The sequence below is a fragment of the Chanos chanos genome, chromosome 12 (genome assembly GCF_902362185.1).
Source record: "Chanos chanos chromosome 12, fChaCha1.1, whole genome shotgun sequence".
Classification (NCBI taxonomy): Eukaryota; Metazoa; Chordata; class Actinopteri; order Gonorynchiformes; family Chanidae; genus Chanos; species Chanos chanos.
Window position 1 is genome coordinate 16,887,949 of NC_044506.1, and position 19,808 is coordinate 16,907,756.

Below are 19,808 nucleotides of genomic sequence, written 5' to 3' on the forward strand. Positions count from 1 at the left end.
CCATTTCTTCCATATTTGAAGAGGGTGAAGATGTGAAAAGCCCCAGTGGAGAGGCAGGACCGAGGCGGGGGGTGGGGGGGTTGATAAACATCCGTCTGTCACTGCCTCAGGGGTCCAATACGCCACCAACAGTGCCCTCAAAAATCAAGAGTGAGGAATTTGTGTGTACCAAACCACACCTTTACATAACTTCGCTAGTTGATTTTCCATCTTCTTCTTCTTGTACAGAGAGTTCGTTGGATAACCTTATTGAGAAATGCACCTTAAAGCACACGCTATGGAAAGCACTGGTCTCCAGCCAAAGATGTCAGACGTGAATGGCTTAATGAGTGTATATAGCAGATCAAGGATGCATTCCAAATGTAAGCTCTGCCAGCTTGAGAGTATGAACGAATGGAGATGTCTACTCTTATAAAACGATTACGACCGAGAACCAACTAGAGACAGAGCGCGTACCTCTGAATACAAAACAAGGGTGGAGAGCAGTACATGGAGGAATAATTGGAGGTAAATGTGAGAATGCCGGGTTGAGTATTACTGTATCAGAGAAGTCAAGGCTTCAGTCAGACTTTGACAGAACAGAGACAGAGGGAAGGCTGACTACAGATCAAGGCGAGAGGAAAAGGCTGAATTAGAATTTGTGCCCAAGAGGACAAATGGAGAAAAAGAGGAGGATGGGGGTATCGATGATTCAGTCAACTGTTGGCAGGTCAGCAGATATCAGTGAAAACCCCCTGAGGCGTCACACGCTCCCCCGCCCCCCCCCTCCCTTGCCGGCTGAGGCCCCCCGGGAAACAGAAGCGTGCGGGACACCGGCGGGGATGTGTGAAGAGGTCAAAGGTCGGCGTGGGGCCTCGAGCGTCCCCCCCCTCCGATTTCTGCCATCCATCTTTTTAAGTGACACAGAATGCAGGGTCAATACGAAAACAAACCCTCTATTATGAACGTTAACCTGATCAGTATTCAGATCAGAGTCGTGTTAAGTAAGATGTAAAGCAGTAAGACTTGATCTTATCTCTCACTTAAACATACAAATGAATTAACACCACCCGGATGCACTACTCATACACAACTCTCTAGGACTGACAGTGTTCCAAAATTTGGCAAAAAAAAGTTTTCCCTGAGGTGGGATTATGTGCAAAAACAAGCAAATGGGGGAGGGAGAGAGAGAGAGAGAGGGAGAGAGAGGGAGAAGGAGGGAAAGAGAGATTGTATCTGTTGGCACAGGAGGAGCATAGGGAATGTGGATGCTGACTGGCAGCTGTGCTCAAAGCCACGTCTGCACAAATATCATCCTGAACTCTCAAAATCTTGTGTACATGCACATGTAGTGATGTATGTGTTTGTGTGTGAGTGTGTGTGTGTGTGTGTGTGTGGGTGTGTGTGTGTGCACGCGTGTGTGTGTGTGTGTGTTTGAGTGACATGCTTATGGACAGAAGATCCAGGTGTGCTATGTTCAGAACAGACGCGTAAGGCGTCTGCTTTAATGGAGCAGGTCCACCACAATAATCACTCAAATACAGACACGTCAAAACACGATCAGCTCTTACGACATAGCCCAGTGGCACCACAGAGCCTCACACACACACACACACACACACACGCACGCACGCACGCACGCACGCACGCACGTACACAACACGACATATGCAGGTACATGCAAACATGAATGCAAGTGCACACACACACACACACACACAAAGGCAGGCAGACACACACACACACACACACACACACTCATACCTGATGAGTGATAACAAAAAGCTGGTGACCGTGACAGGGGTAATTGCCCATTACTGATGTTGATAAGTTTATGTTTTTAAGTCACAAGACAGTTCACTTTGAGGACTCATTTAAACTCAATGACAGACAAACCACTCACACACACACACACCCATACACACCCAGACACACTTCCAGACACACAGAAACGGCAGCACACATATTTGTGCAGACATAGTCAGGACACGATGTGCCCAAAGCTTTAAACTTAGTGAATATTTTAAACTATTTTTTTTAAAAATAGTCTCTGGGCAATGGGAAACCTGCACACGAGCACTCCGCAGAACCCATAAGAGGAAAGGTCAGCATAAATGTTTCAACACATTTCTCAAATAGAAATGCACTTAAAAATCAAAACGACAGCTTTCCAGTTAAAGAGAGAGACAACAGTGGGGGAAGAGATCCTCAGGTTTTCCCCAGTTTAACACCCTCCTCTGTTTGCTTTGAGAAGAAGGTCAACACTGACGTACACTTTAAAAAAGCGTCTGTCGCTTGAGCGCGTTGGCACCGTCGCAAACACACCCAGACACACACTTCTGACTGCTCAAACACGACTTTCCTCACAGAGCTAAGACCCGTAAAGTTGAAGGTGAGGCCCAAGTGTTCAGTGCTGGAACTAAACGCAGAGTCCCCCCACAGAGTAGCCCCTAACATAGTTCTTCACACTGAAGCCACTGAAGCTGTCTTTCCAAGGTAGATTCTAACATGTGGCCCAGTTAATGTCTACTTGCATTTTTTTTTTTTTATGTGTATATTTCCATCGGACATTTGAAACTGATTCCCGTGACAGCCATTCTGGCTCCAACCCACTGCCCACATTCCAGTATCTTGTCTCGAGCGATACATAACGACAATGACGATAAACATTTCAGTTCAAGGCAACGTATAGCTACACAGCCCTATACCATCAGCGTCAAAGCCATCACTGTGTTTCTTCTATTTCTCTCTCCTAAAGCAGTCTTACTGTCAATAAAATAAAGTGGTGTGATTCCAAAAACACATCAGAACTACAAATCTCCAGCCCTCATTGTATTATCAGAGCAACGGTCCAAAAGAATGATGTTCAGCACGATAAACCGGCGACAGGAAAAGGTCAGAACTGAAAGTGGGACAGGGTGGGGAGAGGAGGGGAGGGGGGGGGGGGGGGCAGAGTTGGACGAGCTCCATAAAACAATTCTATCTGGCCCATTCACATAACTGCCTGAGGGAGCTGATTTTCATCAGCTATGCTTGAGGTGTAAATATCATTTTTGAGTTTGAACCGTGTTTTCGAGCTCTTTGTTGGTTGATTTGGTCTGTTTGAAGACCGTGAGAGGCAATTAACAGCGTACACAACAGGATGAACGTAAACAGGTTCTGGTGGCCGTAATTGCATCACCCGATACACAAAACACTGCCACACAGACAAACACACCCTCACATGTCTGTACAAAGACAAACATCTGACATTTATTAATACGGTAAATCAAACCAGGCACGAAAACCACAGAGGATGAAAACATAATCTGATAACCCCTGCGAATAGAACATGATTCTAAATATTTCACAAACCAGTGAAATACAACTAGATGGCCGAGCTCTGTGCGTGTAACTTTATGGACTGTGAGTGTGTGTTTTTTAATATAATTTTCTTTTTATTTGCGTGCGTCTGTTTTGAATTTACTGCTCACTACTTCAGCTCCTGCGCCTTTAAGACCAGTGGCACAAACACAACAGCTAACTTCCTCTTTCCCCCCCCCCCTCTTTTCCCAGAACTCTCTCTGTTATTTGAGGAATGTTAACTCCGGCCTTCTCTCTCTCTCTCTCTCTCTGTTCTGCAGTGTCACCACTGACACAGTCTTCCTCCCACTTACTGCACTCTGTCAACTTTAGTAAAGTAAAAAAAAAAAAAAAAAGACTGTACAGCAGTCCATTTATAGGCACACATACTAGTACACCATATGATTATTATTCACAGGGAATCGTGAATCATCAACTCCCTTACACCTCACACTCCTATACTCACATACACACACAAACTCCACACACACACACATATGCAGACAAAATCTAGGCCAGCAGGTTTTGACAAGATGGTTAGTCTAAACCAAGAAGATCACTCATCTAAAATCTGCTTCCCAAAGGCGTGTAACCCACAGGTGAGTTCAGAGCACCCCGCTGTTCTTATCTACATCATCAAAGTGTCCTTCAGCCGTCTCTCCCACACCGCCTCTTATCGCTCTCTCATCATCCTGTCGGTCACCCACATTTCATCATCTCTACCTTCATCCATCCATCCATCCATTCATCTGTCCATTTACCCAACCTATATCTCCCCGTCACAGAGTTGAGATTAAACCCTGGGATTAAGGCAGACAGAGTGATAAAACGGCAGATTAAGATAGAGCAGATTTATAAACATGGGGGGGCAGACAAGGTTAGTCCTCGAGTTAACCTGGAGGTTTTTTTTGCCAGCGTCTCAGGCAGACTAGTCACTCAGAGAAACACAGAATTCCACTTAAAGCTCACGAAGTCTAGGTGAAAAACTCTTGTCCTTGCTATGGCATCTGAGATTAAGCACAGTTCTAGGCAGGCAATTCACACAGTCCTAATCTAATCTTTAACAAATATACATTAACATTGTCATGTGGTTACTGAAACAGTGCTTCTACATAAGCTTGCTTCATGACTGTGCAGATCTACACTGCTGACAATGTGCCGATCTGAGATTCCTTGTCCTACACTGTTCTTGCTCTCTAACCGTGCTCTCTCTCTCTCTCTCTCTCTCTCTAACCTCTCTCTCTCTCTCTCTCTCTCTCTCTCTCTCTCTCTCTCATTGTGGTCAGTGGCCAAAGGCAGGGCACACAGCATGACAGAGCTTGGGTTACCCATAAGTAAGGACTCTCTAACAGATGGACGAGGTGAACTATAAGATATGTGCCAAGCCACTAGAAACACACATTTCAAACAGTGTTAACATACACACGCACACTGACATCCACACACAATCACCCTTACCACAACAGAGAGCCACACCTGCTCACAAATAATATGTACTCATCCACGCCCAAACAATTACCCCTTTTTACTTAAAACCCCTACTGTCAGCCACTTAACCGTAACTTCATCAAATCCCTCATTAGACAACCAGACTTTACTCATTTTGACACCACAGACTTTATTCGGTTTGGAGAGAGCTTTAAAGCAGAAAAAAAGTCACAAACTTTGCTGAATATATAGTTTCATTCAATGATAGACTTCCTCCTGTGACCAGAGGACAAGCTCTCTTTCCAACTGAAACAAACGAATCTGAACACAGTCTAGCTTGCGATTCATCTGTTACTTCAGTCATCTGAGAATCTTTGGTCACACTTTTTTTTTTTTTGATGATTTCAACTGCTATTCATACGAGGACATCTCAAAATCTTTAGAATTAAAAAGCATTGTGACCAGATATTTCCTTAAATCAGGACTATTTTTGACCCCTCATTGCTAAGCAAAGGAAGGTGCAATTTTTAAACCAAAAGTTCCACTCCTATTCCCGTAGTCCTGTTTTTGTTGATATCCACAGATAGTCAGACTTGACAAAAGGAACCAAAATTGACCAGTAGAATGAGAACATTTAATCCATTTTATGCACCTTTATTCAATTATTTCGGAGACCTTTGGAGAGAAACGCCACTTTGTTGAATTGTAATTATGTGGAGAAAAGTCAGCTGTTCTTAAGCAAATAAGAGATGAGGTGAACACAGAGAAATATGTATCATGTGGTTAGTACATCTGATCTAATAAACTAAGAGAATTTAAAAATTTAAAGTAATTCAAACTCAGATGCTTTTGCAACATCTGCCACCCAAAAGCTAAATCAAGTCCTCTGACGTCACCTTCTCAACAAAGCAGCTCATTTTACCTTTTCAAAAGAATTCAGGCAAACAAAGAAAGGCAAAATGGTGTGGCTTCTTCACACACAGACAGGACTGTCTCGCTTCTGATAATTTTAGCAGTCTCAATTAGGCACAAAGCTTGTTAACAAAGCTCGATCCCAAAACAGATTAACACAGACGGTAACTACTGACCTACTAAATCGAGAAGCAGAGACAGGGAGAGAGTGTGACTGAGAGTGAGAGAGAGAGAGAGAGAGAGAGAGAGAGAAAGAATGTGAGCAGAGGGGGGAATAAGAGGAGGATCAGACAGGGTCATGAAGGAGACTCTTTAAAAAAAAAGGTGAGCAGACTTGAAGAAGATGAAGCAGAAATGTGGAAAGGAGAAGAGGTGGAGGCAGACGTTCTACCTGAATCGCAAAGAAGAGCCCAGGATCCCACCATGAACTTTTACACATTGAGACATAAATGAGGAATGGGGATAGAAAGATGTCCTGTGGGCCCTATTCAGTGCCAGCACAAACAACAGCAACAGCCTAAGCCACTCCAAAATTCCCACACCTGAAATGGGCTCTTTAGAAAAAACAGGGGTAGATGCTGCCAAAGAGGAGCCTGGGAGCACTTATGTACAGAAGCCAGAACAGAGTGGAGAGAGAGGGAGAGGCAGGGAGAGAGAGAGAGAAACTAAAAAAAAAAAAGAACTTAAAAAGACACAAAAAAGGAGGAAGCACTCAGAGGAGTTGTTAGCCTGAGCCATTTGAGTCAAAAAGGCAGAATGTTGTGAGGAGAATGGGCCGTACCACTGTGTGCGGGGGGGGGGGGGGGGGGGGGGTGTGAGGGATTGTATTGCTCCGATTTCTAACGGGGCAATAATGATGATGCGTAGTAAGAGGATGAATGAGATTAGGCCTGGTCCAGTGGGAGGCCTGTCTGTTGGACGCCCTGCCGGGAAGGGCCCTAGATTAGGTAGAGGGCTGATTTGAATGGCAAATCTCTTAGCTTTCAAGCCAATACACTCTCATTCTCCTTGGATCTTCTACTGGATGCTCGCTACAGTTAAAAGAACAGATGTGATGAAAAGGAGAAAAAATGACAGACACTTGTCCCTTACTTTCATACTGACTTTCTTCAAACCTATCCTCTCTGCAGGTCAACCAGACCTCAGCACTAAAAAAAAAAAAAAAAAAGTGTGTTTTGCTGAACACTAGAAAAAAGGGTCTCAAACAGTTTTTGGTTAAGAACCCTCTGGTTATAATTCTTTTTCAGAGGGATAATAAATCTCATCAAATGTGAGACATACTGCCAATAAAGTTGTCGAGTTTGGGCTGAAATCAAACAGGCTAGTATAAAACGTAAGAGCATGTGAGGATTCTTAAATCTACTTTCTGCTTTGGGGTTGTCTGCGTGTTTTTTTTCCTTTTTCTTTTTGGTGTTGTGAAAATGAAATAGATGCCACCTCAGTCTCTTGCCAACATTCAACTGCTTTATCAGCTGAGCCTCACACACTGCAGGAGAGGGGTTCTTACAAGCTGATACCATCACACACACACACACACATACACACACATACACAAACACACATACATACACGCACACATGCACATGCACGTACGCACACACAAACAGACACATGCACAAACAAACACAAACACAGACAAACAAAGAAACAGGTAACTTCTTCAAAATACACAGCCTAGACTCAAATGTTACATTCCTTTAAATTAAGCTGTTATTCTCTAATGGGTGATTCTGTCTGCAGGTTTCTGTTCTTTGTTGCTCTTTTCATCTACCTCAGGCAAAACTGTGGAGAAGCTTTGCTGAGAACCCAAGAACCAATAATAGCAGACAGCAGATTTTGTGAAAACACAGTACACAACACAAGAAGGAATCAGCACTACCAGAATGAGACAAGCTTTGACCAGCCATTTTTGGGCCAGTTTCATCTGGGTAATTCTAGTGTAAATATTCATGAGTTAGAGCTGCAGAAATATCCATACTAAAGCTGGCAATAAATTGCTACATTAATTATTTGAAAATAGCTGTGCCATTTCTCAAATATTAACATGTATTGATAAACTGAACATGCAAAACGATCTGTGAGATTTCCAAAACCGCGTACCCATAACAATGGTTTTAACTCTGAATATATTCTGACTTTTTCAACATTCCAAAAATAACACACACACACACACACACACACACACACACACACACACACACTTCTTATCTCTTTTGCAGACATGAAAACACATATTGACCATTCACGTTGCTGGGTCTCTCTCTGACTGCGAACAGACACACGGTGAAAACCACAGTGGACAGTAGCACAAATGAAGCCAGAGTACTGGGTGCTGTAATGAAAGACATGGCAGTAGTAACTCTCATTCCACTACCCCTGTCTTCCACAAATGGCCTACTCTACAAACAGTCGATTCTTGAAGAGCCAAGATAAATGACTTGAGTGTCAAGAAGACAGCTGGACAGAGGTGTGCGGAGTGGGGTATTGATAAACCACACAAACACATAAACACACACACAAACACACACACACACACACACACACAATCCAATTGGCCCACAGAGACTGAACTCTCCTCCACTTACAAAGAGGATGGAAAGGGTAGGCAACACAGAATACCCTCCTGAGAAGTAGACAAACAGAAAAATGCAGGTTTCCATAGCTGGACTGCAGTGAGGTTAGTCAAATACCATGTAATCTTAGTGTTATGCCAGACATTACATTACTCATCATTCAGTGACTAACAACATTGTCTGGCTAACTCCTAATTTAGTGTATTGTGTGATAGAGAGAGCTAGAGAGAGATCACAGTTAACAGGAAAGGAGATTAAGGAAACTGAAAAAAAAAGTACAGTGCAGCACAGTTAGAGGCAAAGAGCAGCAAAGCACATGACTTCTGACAGATGATGTAAGAGAATATTCCATGTCAGGTGACCATCATTCCGTCTTCCTATTGGATCTGAGAACAGAGGGGATTGATAGCAGGGTTGGGGGAATGGGGAGTGAGGTGAGTTGAATGAGGTCTCTTATATACCCACCTAAAATCAATGTATGTCTATCCACGCGTGCGTGCGCGCGCACACGCACACACACACACACACACACACACACTTCTGCATCCACCCACACACTAAGCAGCTCTTGCCCTAGTGCTTTTAGCACAGGGAGTATGATTAATTCATTATCACAGTCTTTCTGTTCCTCTCCTCCTTCTCTTTCTGTCTCTCTCTCACTCTCTTTCATTCATTCATTCGTTCCCAGCGGTACACCTCTACATTCCAGCTCTCTATCTTTCTCTCTCTGTGATATATTCCTTAAAATCTCTCAGAACACCGCACCATCCACCATTCTCAATGCACTTCCTACAGCTGGGCAGATTGTGTGTGTGTGTGTGTGTGTGTGTGTGTGTGTGTGTGTGTGTTTGTGTGTGTGTACACTCTCTGCAGTAAAGCACAGAGGTCACATAACCACGGTGATCAGTTCCTATACCGCTCTGCTCCTCTCCCCAGCTTGGCTGCTGCCTCATTATCGATTCTGCTCTGGGCTCACAGGACCAAAGGCCAAGTTCTGCAGAGCAGTGCCGAGACCCACCTGCCAGGCAGTCTGAGCCCAGCAACTGCGGGCAAACACTGAGAGAACATCAATGCTCAGTCTCCCTGGGACTTGGGTCTTTGACATCTTTGGGTCTTTGTCAACAGTCTAAACTGCAATGACTACTAACAAGTACATCTCTGGTAAAGTTATGAGTTTTTATATACCAGTTTATGATTTATATACAAAACCTGGACTGCTACATCATATGAATCTGCTCTGTTTAATGTGTTGGCTAGAGAGAGAGAGAGAGAGAGACAAGTACTCAATCTAGATGAGTAAAGAGAGAATGACAGGCAGAGGGGAAAGAAAGAAAGAAAGAAAGAAAGAAAGAAAGAAAGAACGACAGGCAGACAGACAGACAGACAGACAGACAGACAGAAAGAAAGAAAAAAAGATGGAAAGAAAGGTCTATGAAATGTCATATAATTTTCATGTTTAGGGAAAAACTTTTACAATGTTCAGTTTCTAATGGAAACCAGAATGGTGCTATTTTTAAAATAACTGGACTTCATTTGCTTTTTTTCCCCCCCATTTAGTCCTTTTGGGGACTCCCTGACATCTTGCTATGAATCCTGTGCTGCTAAAAATACCGTGACAGAAAAGGAGGGCGAGACGCCGCCATTTGAAAAGTGCACAGAGAGGTCAACCGACGAGAAAGAAAGACACAACACACATTCTGCAGAAAAAGAAGTGGAAAGCTCCATGTCTGGGCATCTAGGACAGCTTAGATATCCACGCCTCCCTGCAAGCACAGGCCGCTGTCCTCTCCAGGAACACCTCAGCTCTGAGAGCAGTCGCTTTTCCTGCCACCAGAGTCAGGTGCTGCGGGAGAATGAGAATGTGGCAAAACAGGAAGTACAGGGAGGGACCTGTGATGGACTTACAGAGGCACAGAGAGAGAGAGAGAGAGAGAGAGAGAGCGCCAAAAGAGAGGGATCGTGCAACCATGGTGGCTGCAGTCTACCGTGAGAGAAAGACGGCGAGGGCTAGTGGAAAGTAGGCCACGTGGAAAAATGCAACCGTAACGATCCATCTCTCCATCGTTTGTTCGCTTCGGTTCCCTCTGCAGTCCCTCCAGCTCACGTTTCCACACCAAAACCAGCTCAGGAATCAAAAACACTAAATATATTTTGGAAAGTCACGGGACTTTCCACCCGGAGGACTCAAAACCCCTTACGAGGTATTTCCAAAGCTGCAACCAAAGCCACTACTAGAAGCGGGGCTTTGTCATAAGCAGATATAAGGTTTAAGAGTTCTAAGATGTATCTTAAAAGAGTCGGAAGGAGAAGGGGAGGGAAAATGAACATATCCGCTGTGCACGTCTACCTGAGGGCAGAGAATGAAACAGACTGCCAGACCAGGCCTGAAATCTCCAATCATTTCCTCTGTTACATGGAGGAACATGGAGGAACATAACGGGACATTCACAGCACTCCACAAGAGGAAACACAAGTGCTTCCTGATGTCCAAGTCCATCCCTCCCTGTGTTTTTTTCGGTCTCTGTGTGTGTGTGTGTGTGTGTGTGTGTGTGTGTGTACGTCACACGCGGCTAAAGCACCACATGGTGGTCACACCAAAGGGTAGTTACACAGAACACAGAACAGCTTAAGGGGTAAACAACAACCAGAGCATTACAACAATATTTTTAAAAAAAAAGAAAAAAAGTCCAACATTCCACAGAAAGTCTGAACACAGAATAAAACTGTGCCATTGACAGGTACCAAAATTAGCCTATGAGGAAACCCGGCATGACCTTTCTGTGATATAATGCTTAAGGCAATTCATGTTCTCATTGCCAATCAAGGCTGCTCTTTAAATGTCTTGGTGTGTGATTGTACCTGTTAACTAACTATCTTCCTCCATGGCATTTACTGTACCCCTTTAGCTAGTCTTTATACACCGGTCCTTTCACAGTCCAATTCATTTGACCTGTTCACTCTAGCCACACCCGTAGGTCTACAGGATATCCATCTGCTCTGTTTATCTGCCATTTGGTGACAGTGTGTGGGCATTTCAGGGTCTCCCTCTTCCTACGAGTCAAACAGTCATCCTGGCTTACATGTCACAACATTTCCTCTCAGTCTCGGTGTGTGTCTCTCACAGTAATGACTCATGTCCCGGTCTCTTTTCCTTTATGCAGCCAATCACAGTTTTGATATCCTCCTATTGTTGCTTTAAGCCCAAACAACACCCTGTTTATATGGGGACTAACTAAATAGTACACCCCAGCAAACACAAACAACACAATTTACTCTGCAAGCCACACACACACACAAAGACACAGAGACAGGCACAAAACACACACAGTCTTGAATGATTTAAGCTTCATATCAAGTTGCATCTCAGATGTCAGCAAAATGATGCCCTCAGCATTTGCTCAAGTTCGTATTTCTCACGTTTCCACATCTCCATTCTTTGCAGAACTGCCACAAGTGTCACACAGTTGAAAGCCTCTGAAGGAATAACCATACACACACACACACACAGATATGTTCCCAAAGGAGGCGGCGCAATGCCCCTCAGTCTGGTTCACATCAGAAGTTGAGGGGAGAGGTGGGCTCTACTGCCGACTATATCTGTTCTCTCTCACTCAAACAGCACACAGTCGGGTCTGAACTAAGGAAGCATGAAGCGTTGGACCAATCCAAACAAACACTCATAGAAAGGTCAATATAACGCAGCTCACGAATGTAACTGAGACAAATGACAGGGAAACTACAGCTCAGACCAAAGGCTAAATACTTAACTCTATGTCCCTCTGTCTCTAGCAGCGGTGACTGGGGATTTGTCTCCTACCACGTCACTGCTGGGACATCCACACGTTCCACAAACAATGTCACTGAGTCTGTGCTCCATCATTCCTGCACAACTCAAAAGTAGCAAACTAAACAAGTATATGGATTGGTTGAGGGGTTCCAAAAACCGGGCTGAAAATCACTGATTTGAATCCCTCCCAGCTAGAGTTGACCTACAACAGTGTAAGACCTGGCACTGGATGGGATCTAATATGCCCTCGACAATACATGAAAAACAGGCCTAGAACAAAGTAATACATCTTATCAGGATTATGAAAAGTCAGTCAATAATGTAGTGCCATGTATTAAGTCTGATGACAAACATAGCATTCATCAGATGTAACAACCCTCTTGGCAACCATTTCGAATTACTATTGACTAACGGGGAAATAATGGTATACAATTTGATCACGCTGGAGGTTGATTTACTGTGCAAGTTCTTTTCCAAACAAAAACAAGAGAGAGGGAAGAGAGAGAGAGAGAAATACTGGAGTCATATGTCAGATTCAGGGGAGGTTATTTGTTTGTTTCTTTCTTTCTTTCTCTCTTTGTTTGTTTGCTTATTTGTTTATTAATTATATATGAAATAATAATTCCATTCCATTTTCATTTTCTTAAGGTATAATTGTCCTGTGAAAATAAAACAATTGTCCTTATGATTTTAAGATTTAAGAGTCATGAGAGAAAAAAGATTTCAAAGTAATGCTGCTTCCACAATAATACAACTTTCACTGATACACTTTCTCAGCTGCAGGAACTAAAAATACGAATTTGGTTATGTAAACAGAACAGCCAAAGCACTAATACATTATCTAACGTGTTAAAAGACTATCTAACGTCAGGGGTGATTAAGTGGTCTAAATGACATGCAGTAGATCTATGACAACTTAAGAACAGCTCAAAGCCACTCTGAACCCACACTTTTTGTAGTCGAATTACTATTAAATAAAATGCTCAGTATTGTTAAAAGTTGATGCTGTTGAAATACAGGGGAAAAAGCCTTTACAAGATATCCACTCCCAATTACACAATGGCCCTCACCCTACAGAACAGCGTTTCATTACAACAATCAATAATTAAAAGCGTCTTCTTTCATGAGGGCCGCATCACAGATGCTACCAGCCTCAATTGACTTGCACCCCCCCTCCCCTCACCACCATCATGGCCAATTTCAGTAGAGGAATTCATTTTTAAAGACGAGCTTGTCATCAGGATTATACAATAGCATCAGTGATGTGATGGCAGGTTGGTCAGTACTGTAAACGGGTCAGAAGCCTACACGGAGTTTTGGTGGGACCAGCAAGGCAAGAAGCTAGCTCCGTATACTCACGAAATCGACCACAGATGTACCCATTTATCCTGGCTGCAGTGCCGCCTCTAGAGACACACTATACATCAGTTTCTTATGTAGTTTGCTTAGCATACATAATGCAATTAAAACCAACGGGCCATTAGGGACTAGAGGGGCAGAACACCGTCGTTTAGTGCTAAATTATCGTCACGACCAGGTAAAGAGCACTGAGATGATCCTAACAATCATAAAACTGCCTCCATCAACTACACAGTTCCACAATTGCGGCAAATCCTAAATATACGCTTTGTTCACCTACGCATCACACACACACAACTGTGCCAGGATGTGTCCCGAAACAAGCACCATAAACGTAAACAATGAAACAATCCACGGGGTCTGTCTCGCCTTGGATTAGATGCCCCGCTTTCCGCCAGAGCTTTACCTTTGTATCTCTCCAGCACATCTTCATACGCCTGAGCGAATTCCTTCTCCTGGGAATGATTCGTCGGCAGTAAACCTGGTACGAAGCCGGCCATGGTGGCCCTATGCCTAGTGGCCGACACCGAATGGCCCACTGCTACTGTAATCCAGGACGGTGGATCCGGGTTCTCGCCAACGCAGCTGTCAAGTCCGGTTTGCGTTTAAATCCACTGTGGATATTTTCAAATACGCGACTGTTTTTGTGCTACGTATACGCTACACCTCACCATATATGTGTTGTTTCCAGAACACAATCTTCAGAGATAAGTAAACAACTTTACTTAAGAGGACACTTTTGATTCGCTGTTGTTCCTAAAAAATATTTGACAAAAACTGTCTACCTTTGTAGGTTCTTTATGCACCCGTCGCTGAGTTCAACTTATTTTTCCAGTCATTATATGTCCATAACATGTATTACTGCAAATACAACCATATATAAATGCAGCATTTTTTGGTTGTAATAATGTATTTCACGTCAATCCGCATCTAACTCCAAGATCATCGTTGATGATTTTCATCAAGTCCAGCGCTCTACGTCGTAGCCGGCGACTGGGTTTTATATCTGTGCGAGACGATTCTGAAGTGTGTGTGCGTGGGGGGCGGTCGTTGTGGGCCGGCCGCTAGGTTCCTTCCGAAATCAGAATCGAGGCTACAGTGAAATAGTATCCATAGACCGGTTCATTTATGCCTTTGTCGGTAAGTTCTTGATTCGCCGGTACCCAGTATATCCTTAGCGTTTTCCCGATCCATCCAGCTCAATGTAATGGCCGCTTTCTATTAAAGGCACGGCTTGTGGCTACGGCTTCAAGCCTGCCTCTTTCACTCCTCCCTCTCTCTTTCCCCCGTACGAATGGAGCTCAGGTTTCTCTATTCTTCCCGCAGTGCCTGTCATCCATCCCTCCCTTCCAGCCACGCCAGGCACATCCAACAGAGGCAATTTATTGCTGGGCCGGCTCCTGAGATATTGTTAAGGGCAAATTTTTGAACTGTTGTCGCCCCTCGCTGGTAAAAGAGAAGCGGTGCAAAAGAACCCACATTTCCCATCAATATGACGTGCTCTGTAATCAGCTTTAGAGAGGTCTCTCGTCTTGGAAGAATCCCAACTATATCTGCCATCTAATGGCGACGGTGAGTCATTTCAAGCCAATACAAAGCGCTCAAGCGCTCAAAACATGTTGCGAGTAAAAATGAAAAACAGTCTTCACCTAATTGTTTGCTTAAGAAGTTCATAAGAAATTATACTTGAGAGTCTCGTGTCCTCTGTTCTGTATTGCTACTTTCTTCTTAATGTGGAGTGAGTTTGGTTCCTTGACCGCTCTGTCCCTCATACTTATCCCTAAATGCTGACCAGTTGTGGGCAGTTGGAAGATCGACAGAACAAGTCATTCAGTAACAATGAATGTGATCACATTGGGGAGAGAGTAGAACCACTGGCCAAATAACACATGGCAACATATTTCAACTAAATGTAATGGTCTCTAACTTCCTGTTGAATTACACGAGCCAATTCTCCTACTATCCCCTTATTTTCTCAACTGCTAAAGCAATATCGTTCATCTTTCCTATAACAAATGTCTAACATTAGTGCTAATTAATGGCATTTCTAATCTGTCAGCGGAAGTGGAACTCCAAGTGTACGAATTTGTTGGTTTTCAGGGGGTGTTGTTCTTCAGCGTGGCTGTCAGTGGAGTCTAAATATTTGCTTGTGAAATAACTTTTAAATCAAGGGAACAATAATTCATTTTGAAACAGCCCTCCAGGATGCTGGGCAATATGAGCCAAAATGTTCTCTCCATCCTCCCAACAAATAATTAAACACAGTACCAAGATATTTTTCTGTGCCTTCATTTATCCTGTAATGAATTCTCTCTCTCTCGCTCTCTCTCTCTCTCTCTCTCTCTCTCTCTCTCTCTTTCTTTCCTGCATGTGACACTCCTGTTCTCCTCTACATTTGAACCCTATGTCTATACACCAAACCAAACATCTAACCAAATTCAAATACACAGACACAGCAAACTCTCTCACTGACCTCAGGTCTGGTCAGCCCCAGCAACAGTGTCAAATTGCCCCAGCACTGGAGACACTGACAGGAGAACCTGACAGAGGATATTGCTACTGGCCCTCATACGGCTCACACAACAGCAACAGACACATAACACACAGCCAGAGTGCAGGAAGGGCAAAAGAGGACAACACTGAGAATAATTAAATGGAACAAGTCAGGGTGACTAAGACAATAACCTCCCACTGCTATAACACTGTCTGGGGATATTTTGTTTTCTCTTCATAATCATCTCTGGAAGTTAAGGGTGTTTATTTTTTTCTGACTAACAACTTAATATAGCTTTATCTCTGCTTCCTATTATCTTTGGCTTTATTCTGCAGCTTTAGAATTTTATTAACTGGATTGTTCGGAGTAACAGCTGTCTCTTTTTCATATCTGATAATAGGGATATACTTGTCTGAATGTAGATCCCTAGCAATAATAACTGGTGCATCTAAAAGGATACTGTCTTATGATGTTTTAGCACCCCCTAGTGGCTATTTAAGCACATTAGCAGAGAGGTGCCCTAAATTGAGTGTTGACGAGACTGCTAATGTTATAAATATACATGAACCATCCTCCTGCCTTGCTCTGGATGATAACACATGAAGTACAAGTACTGCTAAAGAAATCCCTCACAAAGAAGCAATTTTACTGACAAGTGACTTTTTGTTGATTTATCCAATTTATGGTTTGAATCCAAATGTCTGAAATAGGCAGTGGATTGGACCTATGTTCCCAGGATCCTCTACGTGTGTGTGTGTGTGTGTGTGTGTGTGTGTGTGTGTGAAGGCTCTATGAGAGACCTTTACGTAAGTGACATAATTAACTCCCATCATGGGATTCCAAGACCTATCCATTCCCAATAGTTCACACACCACCCCTGCCCCATTCATTCCATGCTCTTTTCTCCATGGACAGTGTCTCTCTCTCTCTTTCTCTTTCTCCTGATATATCATCATTACTCTTCCCTTCAACAACCCTGCTTTGAACTTTAACCTTTCTTTGCTGCCCCTCCTCCTCTTTCTGTCTTTTATCCTCTCCTCCTTATTATTTTCTCCTCTTTCCTTTCATTCTATCACTCCCTATTCCTTTTACTGTGTCACACCCCCCCCCCCCCCACACACACACAACTGCTCCCTCTTTTCTCCAGCTCAAATTAAAATTCAAATGCTCTCCCCTCTCTGTATTTCACTGTTTGTTTTAGGCCTTTCTGCCCTTTCTGTTTCCCACTGTCTTTCCTGCTCCTTCATAGCCATGGAAACTAGAGAACTGGAAAAGTCTACAAATCCCTATGGCAACGAGGAAATAGAGGGTTCCAGGCAGAGTTGTTCTCTGAGGTGCCTGAACTATATATATAGACTATACATATATGTAAATGGCACAGGCAGGCCTCTTGACACCTTAATTACATGCAAATACTACATGTCTGGGATGTAAATGTTCTCACACTCGCGTTTGCCTTTACTTTTGCCTGAGTCATCGGTGCCAGCATTTATTACTTGCAATATTGATCAAGAATGACATCTGGGATTTTAAAATTTATGTTGGTTTCCCAGTGCGTCAGGAATGGCAGGTAGGAACAGAATAGTGTAAATGTCACTGCTTAAGCACTCAGTCATTCACCCGCACATAAATATTCCTCCTCTGTAAACAATCTCTCAATCAATGTTCGACACAAAATAAACCTATCCGCAGACTGGCCAAAAACTGACCAAAAACCTTATGAAAGACCTTGTCTCATCAAATGGCATAAACACCTGTAAATTACCAAATGAGCTTTGGTAAATAGCATTACAAACACATGTTGAATTTCCAGACAGCTCTTTTTAAACTCAAAACAGTAATAATCCTTGACCCTTTCATTCAAACTCTTTTCTACCTTGACCTCCAGTCGCAATGTTATAATAACATATTCTTCTCTCCTGTGTAGTTTAGTCCCTGTGATACACATGGCACACAATTCACTGCTTTGTCTCCTTCTCCATTAGTGTACAACACTGAGGCTGTTCGTCAACAGTAATGAAATGAGCAGGAATAGCAACATAAACAGCAAGAATGTCAGAGGGGGGGGAAAGTCCCCACGAAGGAAAAAAAAAACAGAACACACACACACACACACACACACACAACCTCTCTTAATCCAGGAAGGTACACATATTATCAGAGTTTTGTGTCAGTCCACTTTCAGGCCTCATCAAGCCGCGTCTTTAACTCCTCACTTGTTTTGTTTTCCCAGTATACTGGAACCGGTTGAATACTAAGAGTAAACACAAGGGCTGACTCTTTCAACTACTCAACTGAGTGTCCCGGGGAGGGGGGGGGGGTCTTTCTCTTGTTTAAATAGCAGAGAAGGAAAATAAAGAGATAAAGAAAGTTTGAAATTACGACTTGTACTGCTGCAGTTGTCAAAACTCCTTCTCTTAGATTATATCCAGCAGCTCCTACCTGCTACACGCACCACTGCCCTCTCAGCAGGGTCCAGCACAGAGTCCTGGCTCTTCCGCTTGCGTCTCTCGTGTCTGGACAGGTTCCATGGCAGAGTGTCCCCTTTGGGTCCAGCAGATGGACCATGGGGACAAGGTGACAAGGATCCCCCTGACCGCTCGCTGCGGAACGACCGCTCGCTCACGCACGAGCGTTCGCTCAGGGTCTCCTCGTCAGAGGATGACATCTCGCCAGGAGGCTGGGAAATGAGAGAAAGAAAGGCAGTGTTACCGGATGTAGAAAAAGAGGGGGAGGGGAAAGAATAAGGTCAGGGCAAAAACGCACAGGAACAGAAACACAAGAGAGGTCGTTGTATAATTCATCATTTGATGGATAATCCAGAATATCCCATGAATAGTGCATGGATGCATGTATCTTTTGTGAATCATCATAATTGCGAGACTGGAGGAGACAAATGGGGAAACGGGTTGAATTAGGGGTAGCATGCATTTGTTCCGGTCCTGATCTAGGCCCTGAAGGGCATCTAAATATTGGGTTAAATTAAGACTGGTGCAAAAAGTCAGACATAAGAGTGGAACTCTAACACTGCCTTTCATAGTGGTGGCACTTACGCAACATTCAGCTCCTTAATGGCTCTATGCTTGGTTTGTATTCTGTCTGTCTTGGAAGTCGCTTTGGATAAAAGCATCTGCTAAATGAATGAATGTAAATGTAGATGTAACAAAAGGAAGACCACCAACTCCAGAGTTCATAGAACAACACGATTTAAACAAAGTTGACAAAGTTGCCCAACTAACACTGCGGAGAGTTCAAATGAGAATGCATATGACTGATAGGTGGAAACTGAGCAAACATCCTTGACTGAGTCGAGTTAAGATGAAAAGAGAGGGACAGGAGAATTGAATTGTCAGTTCTATTAATACTGCCAGTCTCCTGATCAATATCAGGCATTTCACCCATCCGGCTAAATCGGCGATCTGTGTTATTCTTTGATCAGCAGAAGGAACGAGGCCCTAGGGAGCCTGAGCATGGTTCTGTCCATCCATGAGGGCTGAGGAGATCAATACCTCTGACCTCAGCACAACACTGACTGTAGACGGTCTTCGCTGTCCTGTCCTCTCAGACCATCCTATGCATCATCAAACACAATGTGACACCACTTCCTCTGAGCTACGAGTTCTCTTAGATGACTTTTGAACATAACTCCGTGTCCCAAACTGACCACTCGTTCAGACAGACAGTGGGGACAACTGCTTGATTCTCTCTGCTCTGAGACATGGAAACCAGTGATCCAGTTTACACGCGTTAGTTCCAGAAAATGTTTTTTTTGTTGTTTTGTTTTTTAATTTGTTTTGGGGTTTTTTTAGACCCGAGTGATTGTTTTGCTAGAATGAGAGGAAATGAGAAGCTTTTCTCAGTCAACAGACAGCATCAATGTTAATTAGCTGTGTATGCACCTCCTGTTCCTGTTTTAGTCTGACGACCACCGCTC

The 19,808-nt window shown here is 43.5% G+C and overlaps 1 protein-coding gene across 1 annotated transcript in view; it reads right to left on the minus strand.

Annotated features, from left to right (window-relative positions):
• Positions 1-18,542, minus strand: part of macf1a (microtubule actin crosslinking factor 1a) — a 146,871-nt gene extending 128,329 nt beyond the window's left edge. The window contains exon 1 of the mRNA XM_030788684.1: positions 18,317-18,542. Within this exon, the coding sequence (XP_030644544.1) occupies positions 18,317-18,542 (226 nt within the window). The remainder of the gene's footprint in view (positions 1-18,316) is intronic.
• Between the last annotated feature and the right edge of the window lie 1,266 nt (positions 18,543-19,808).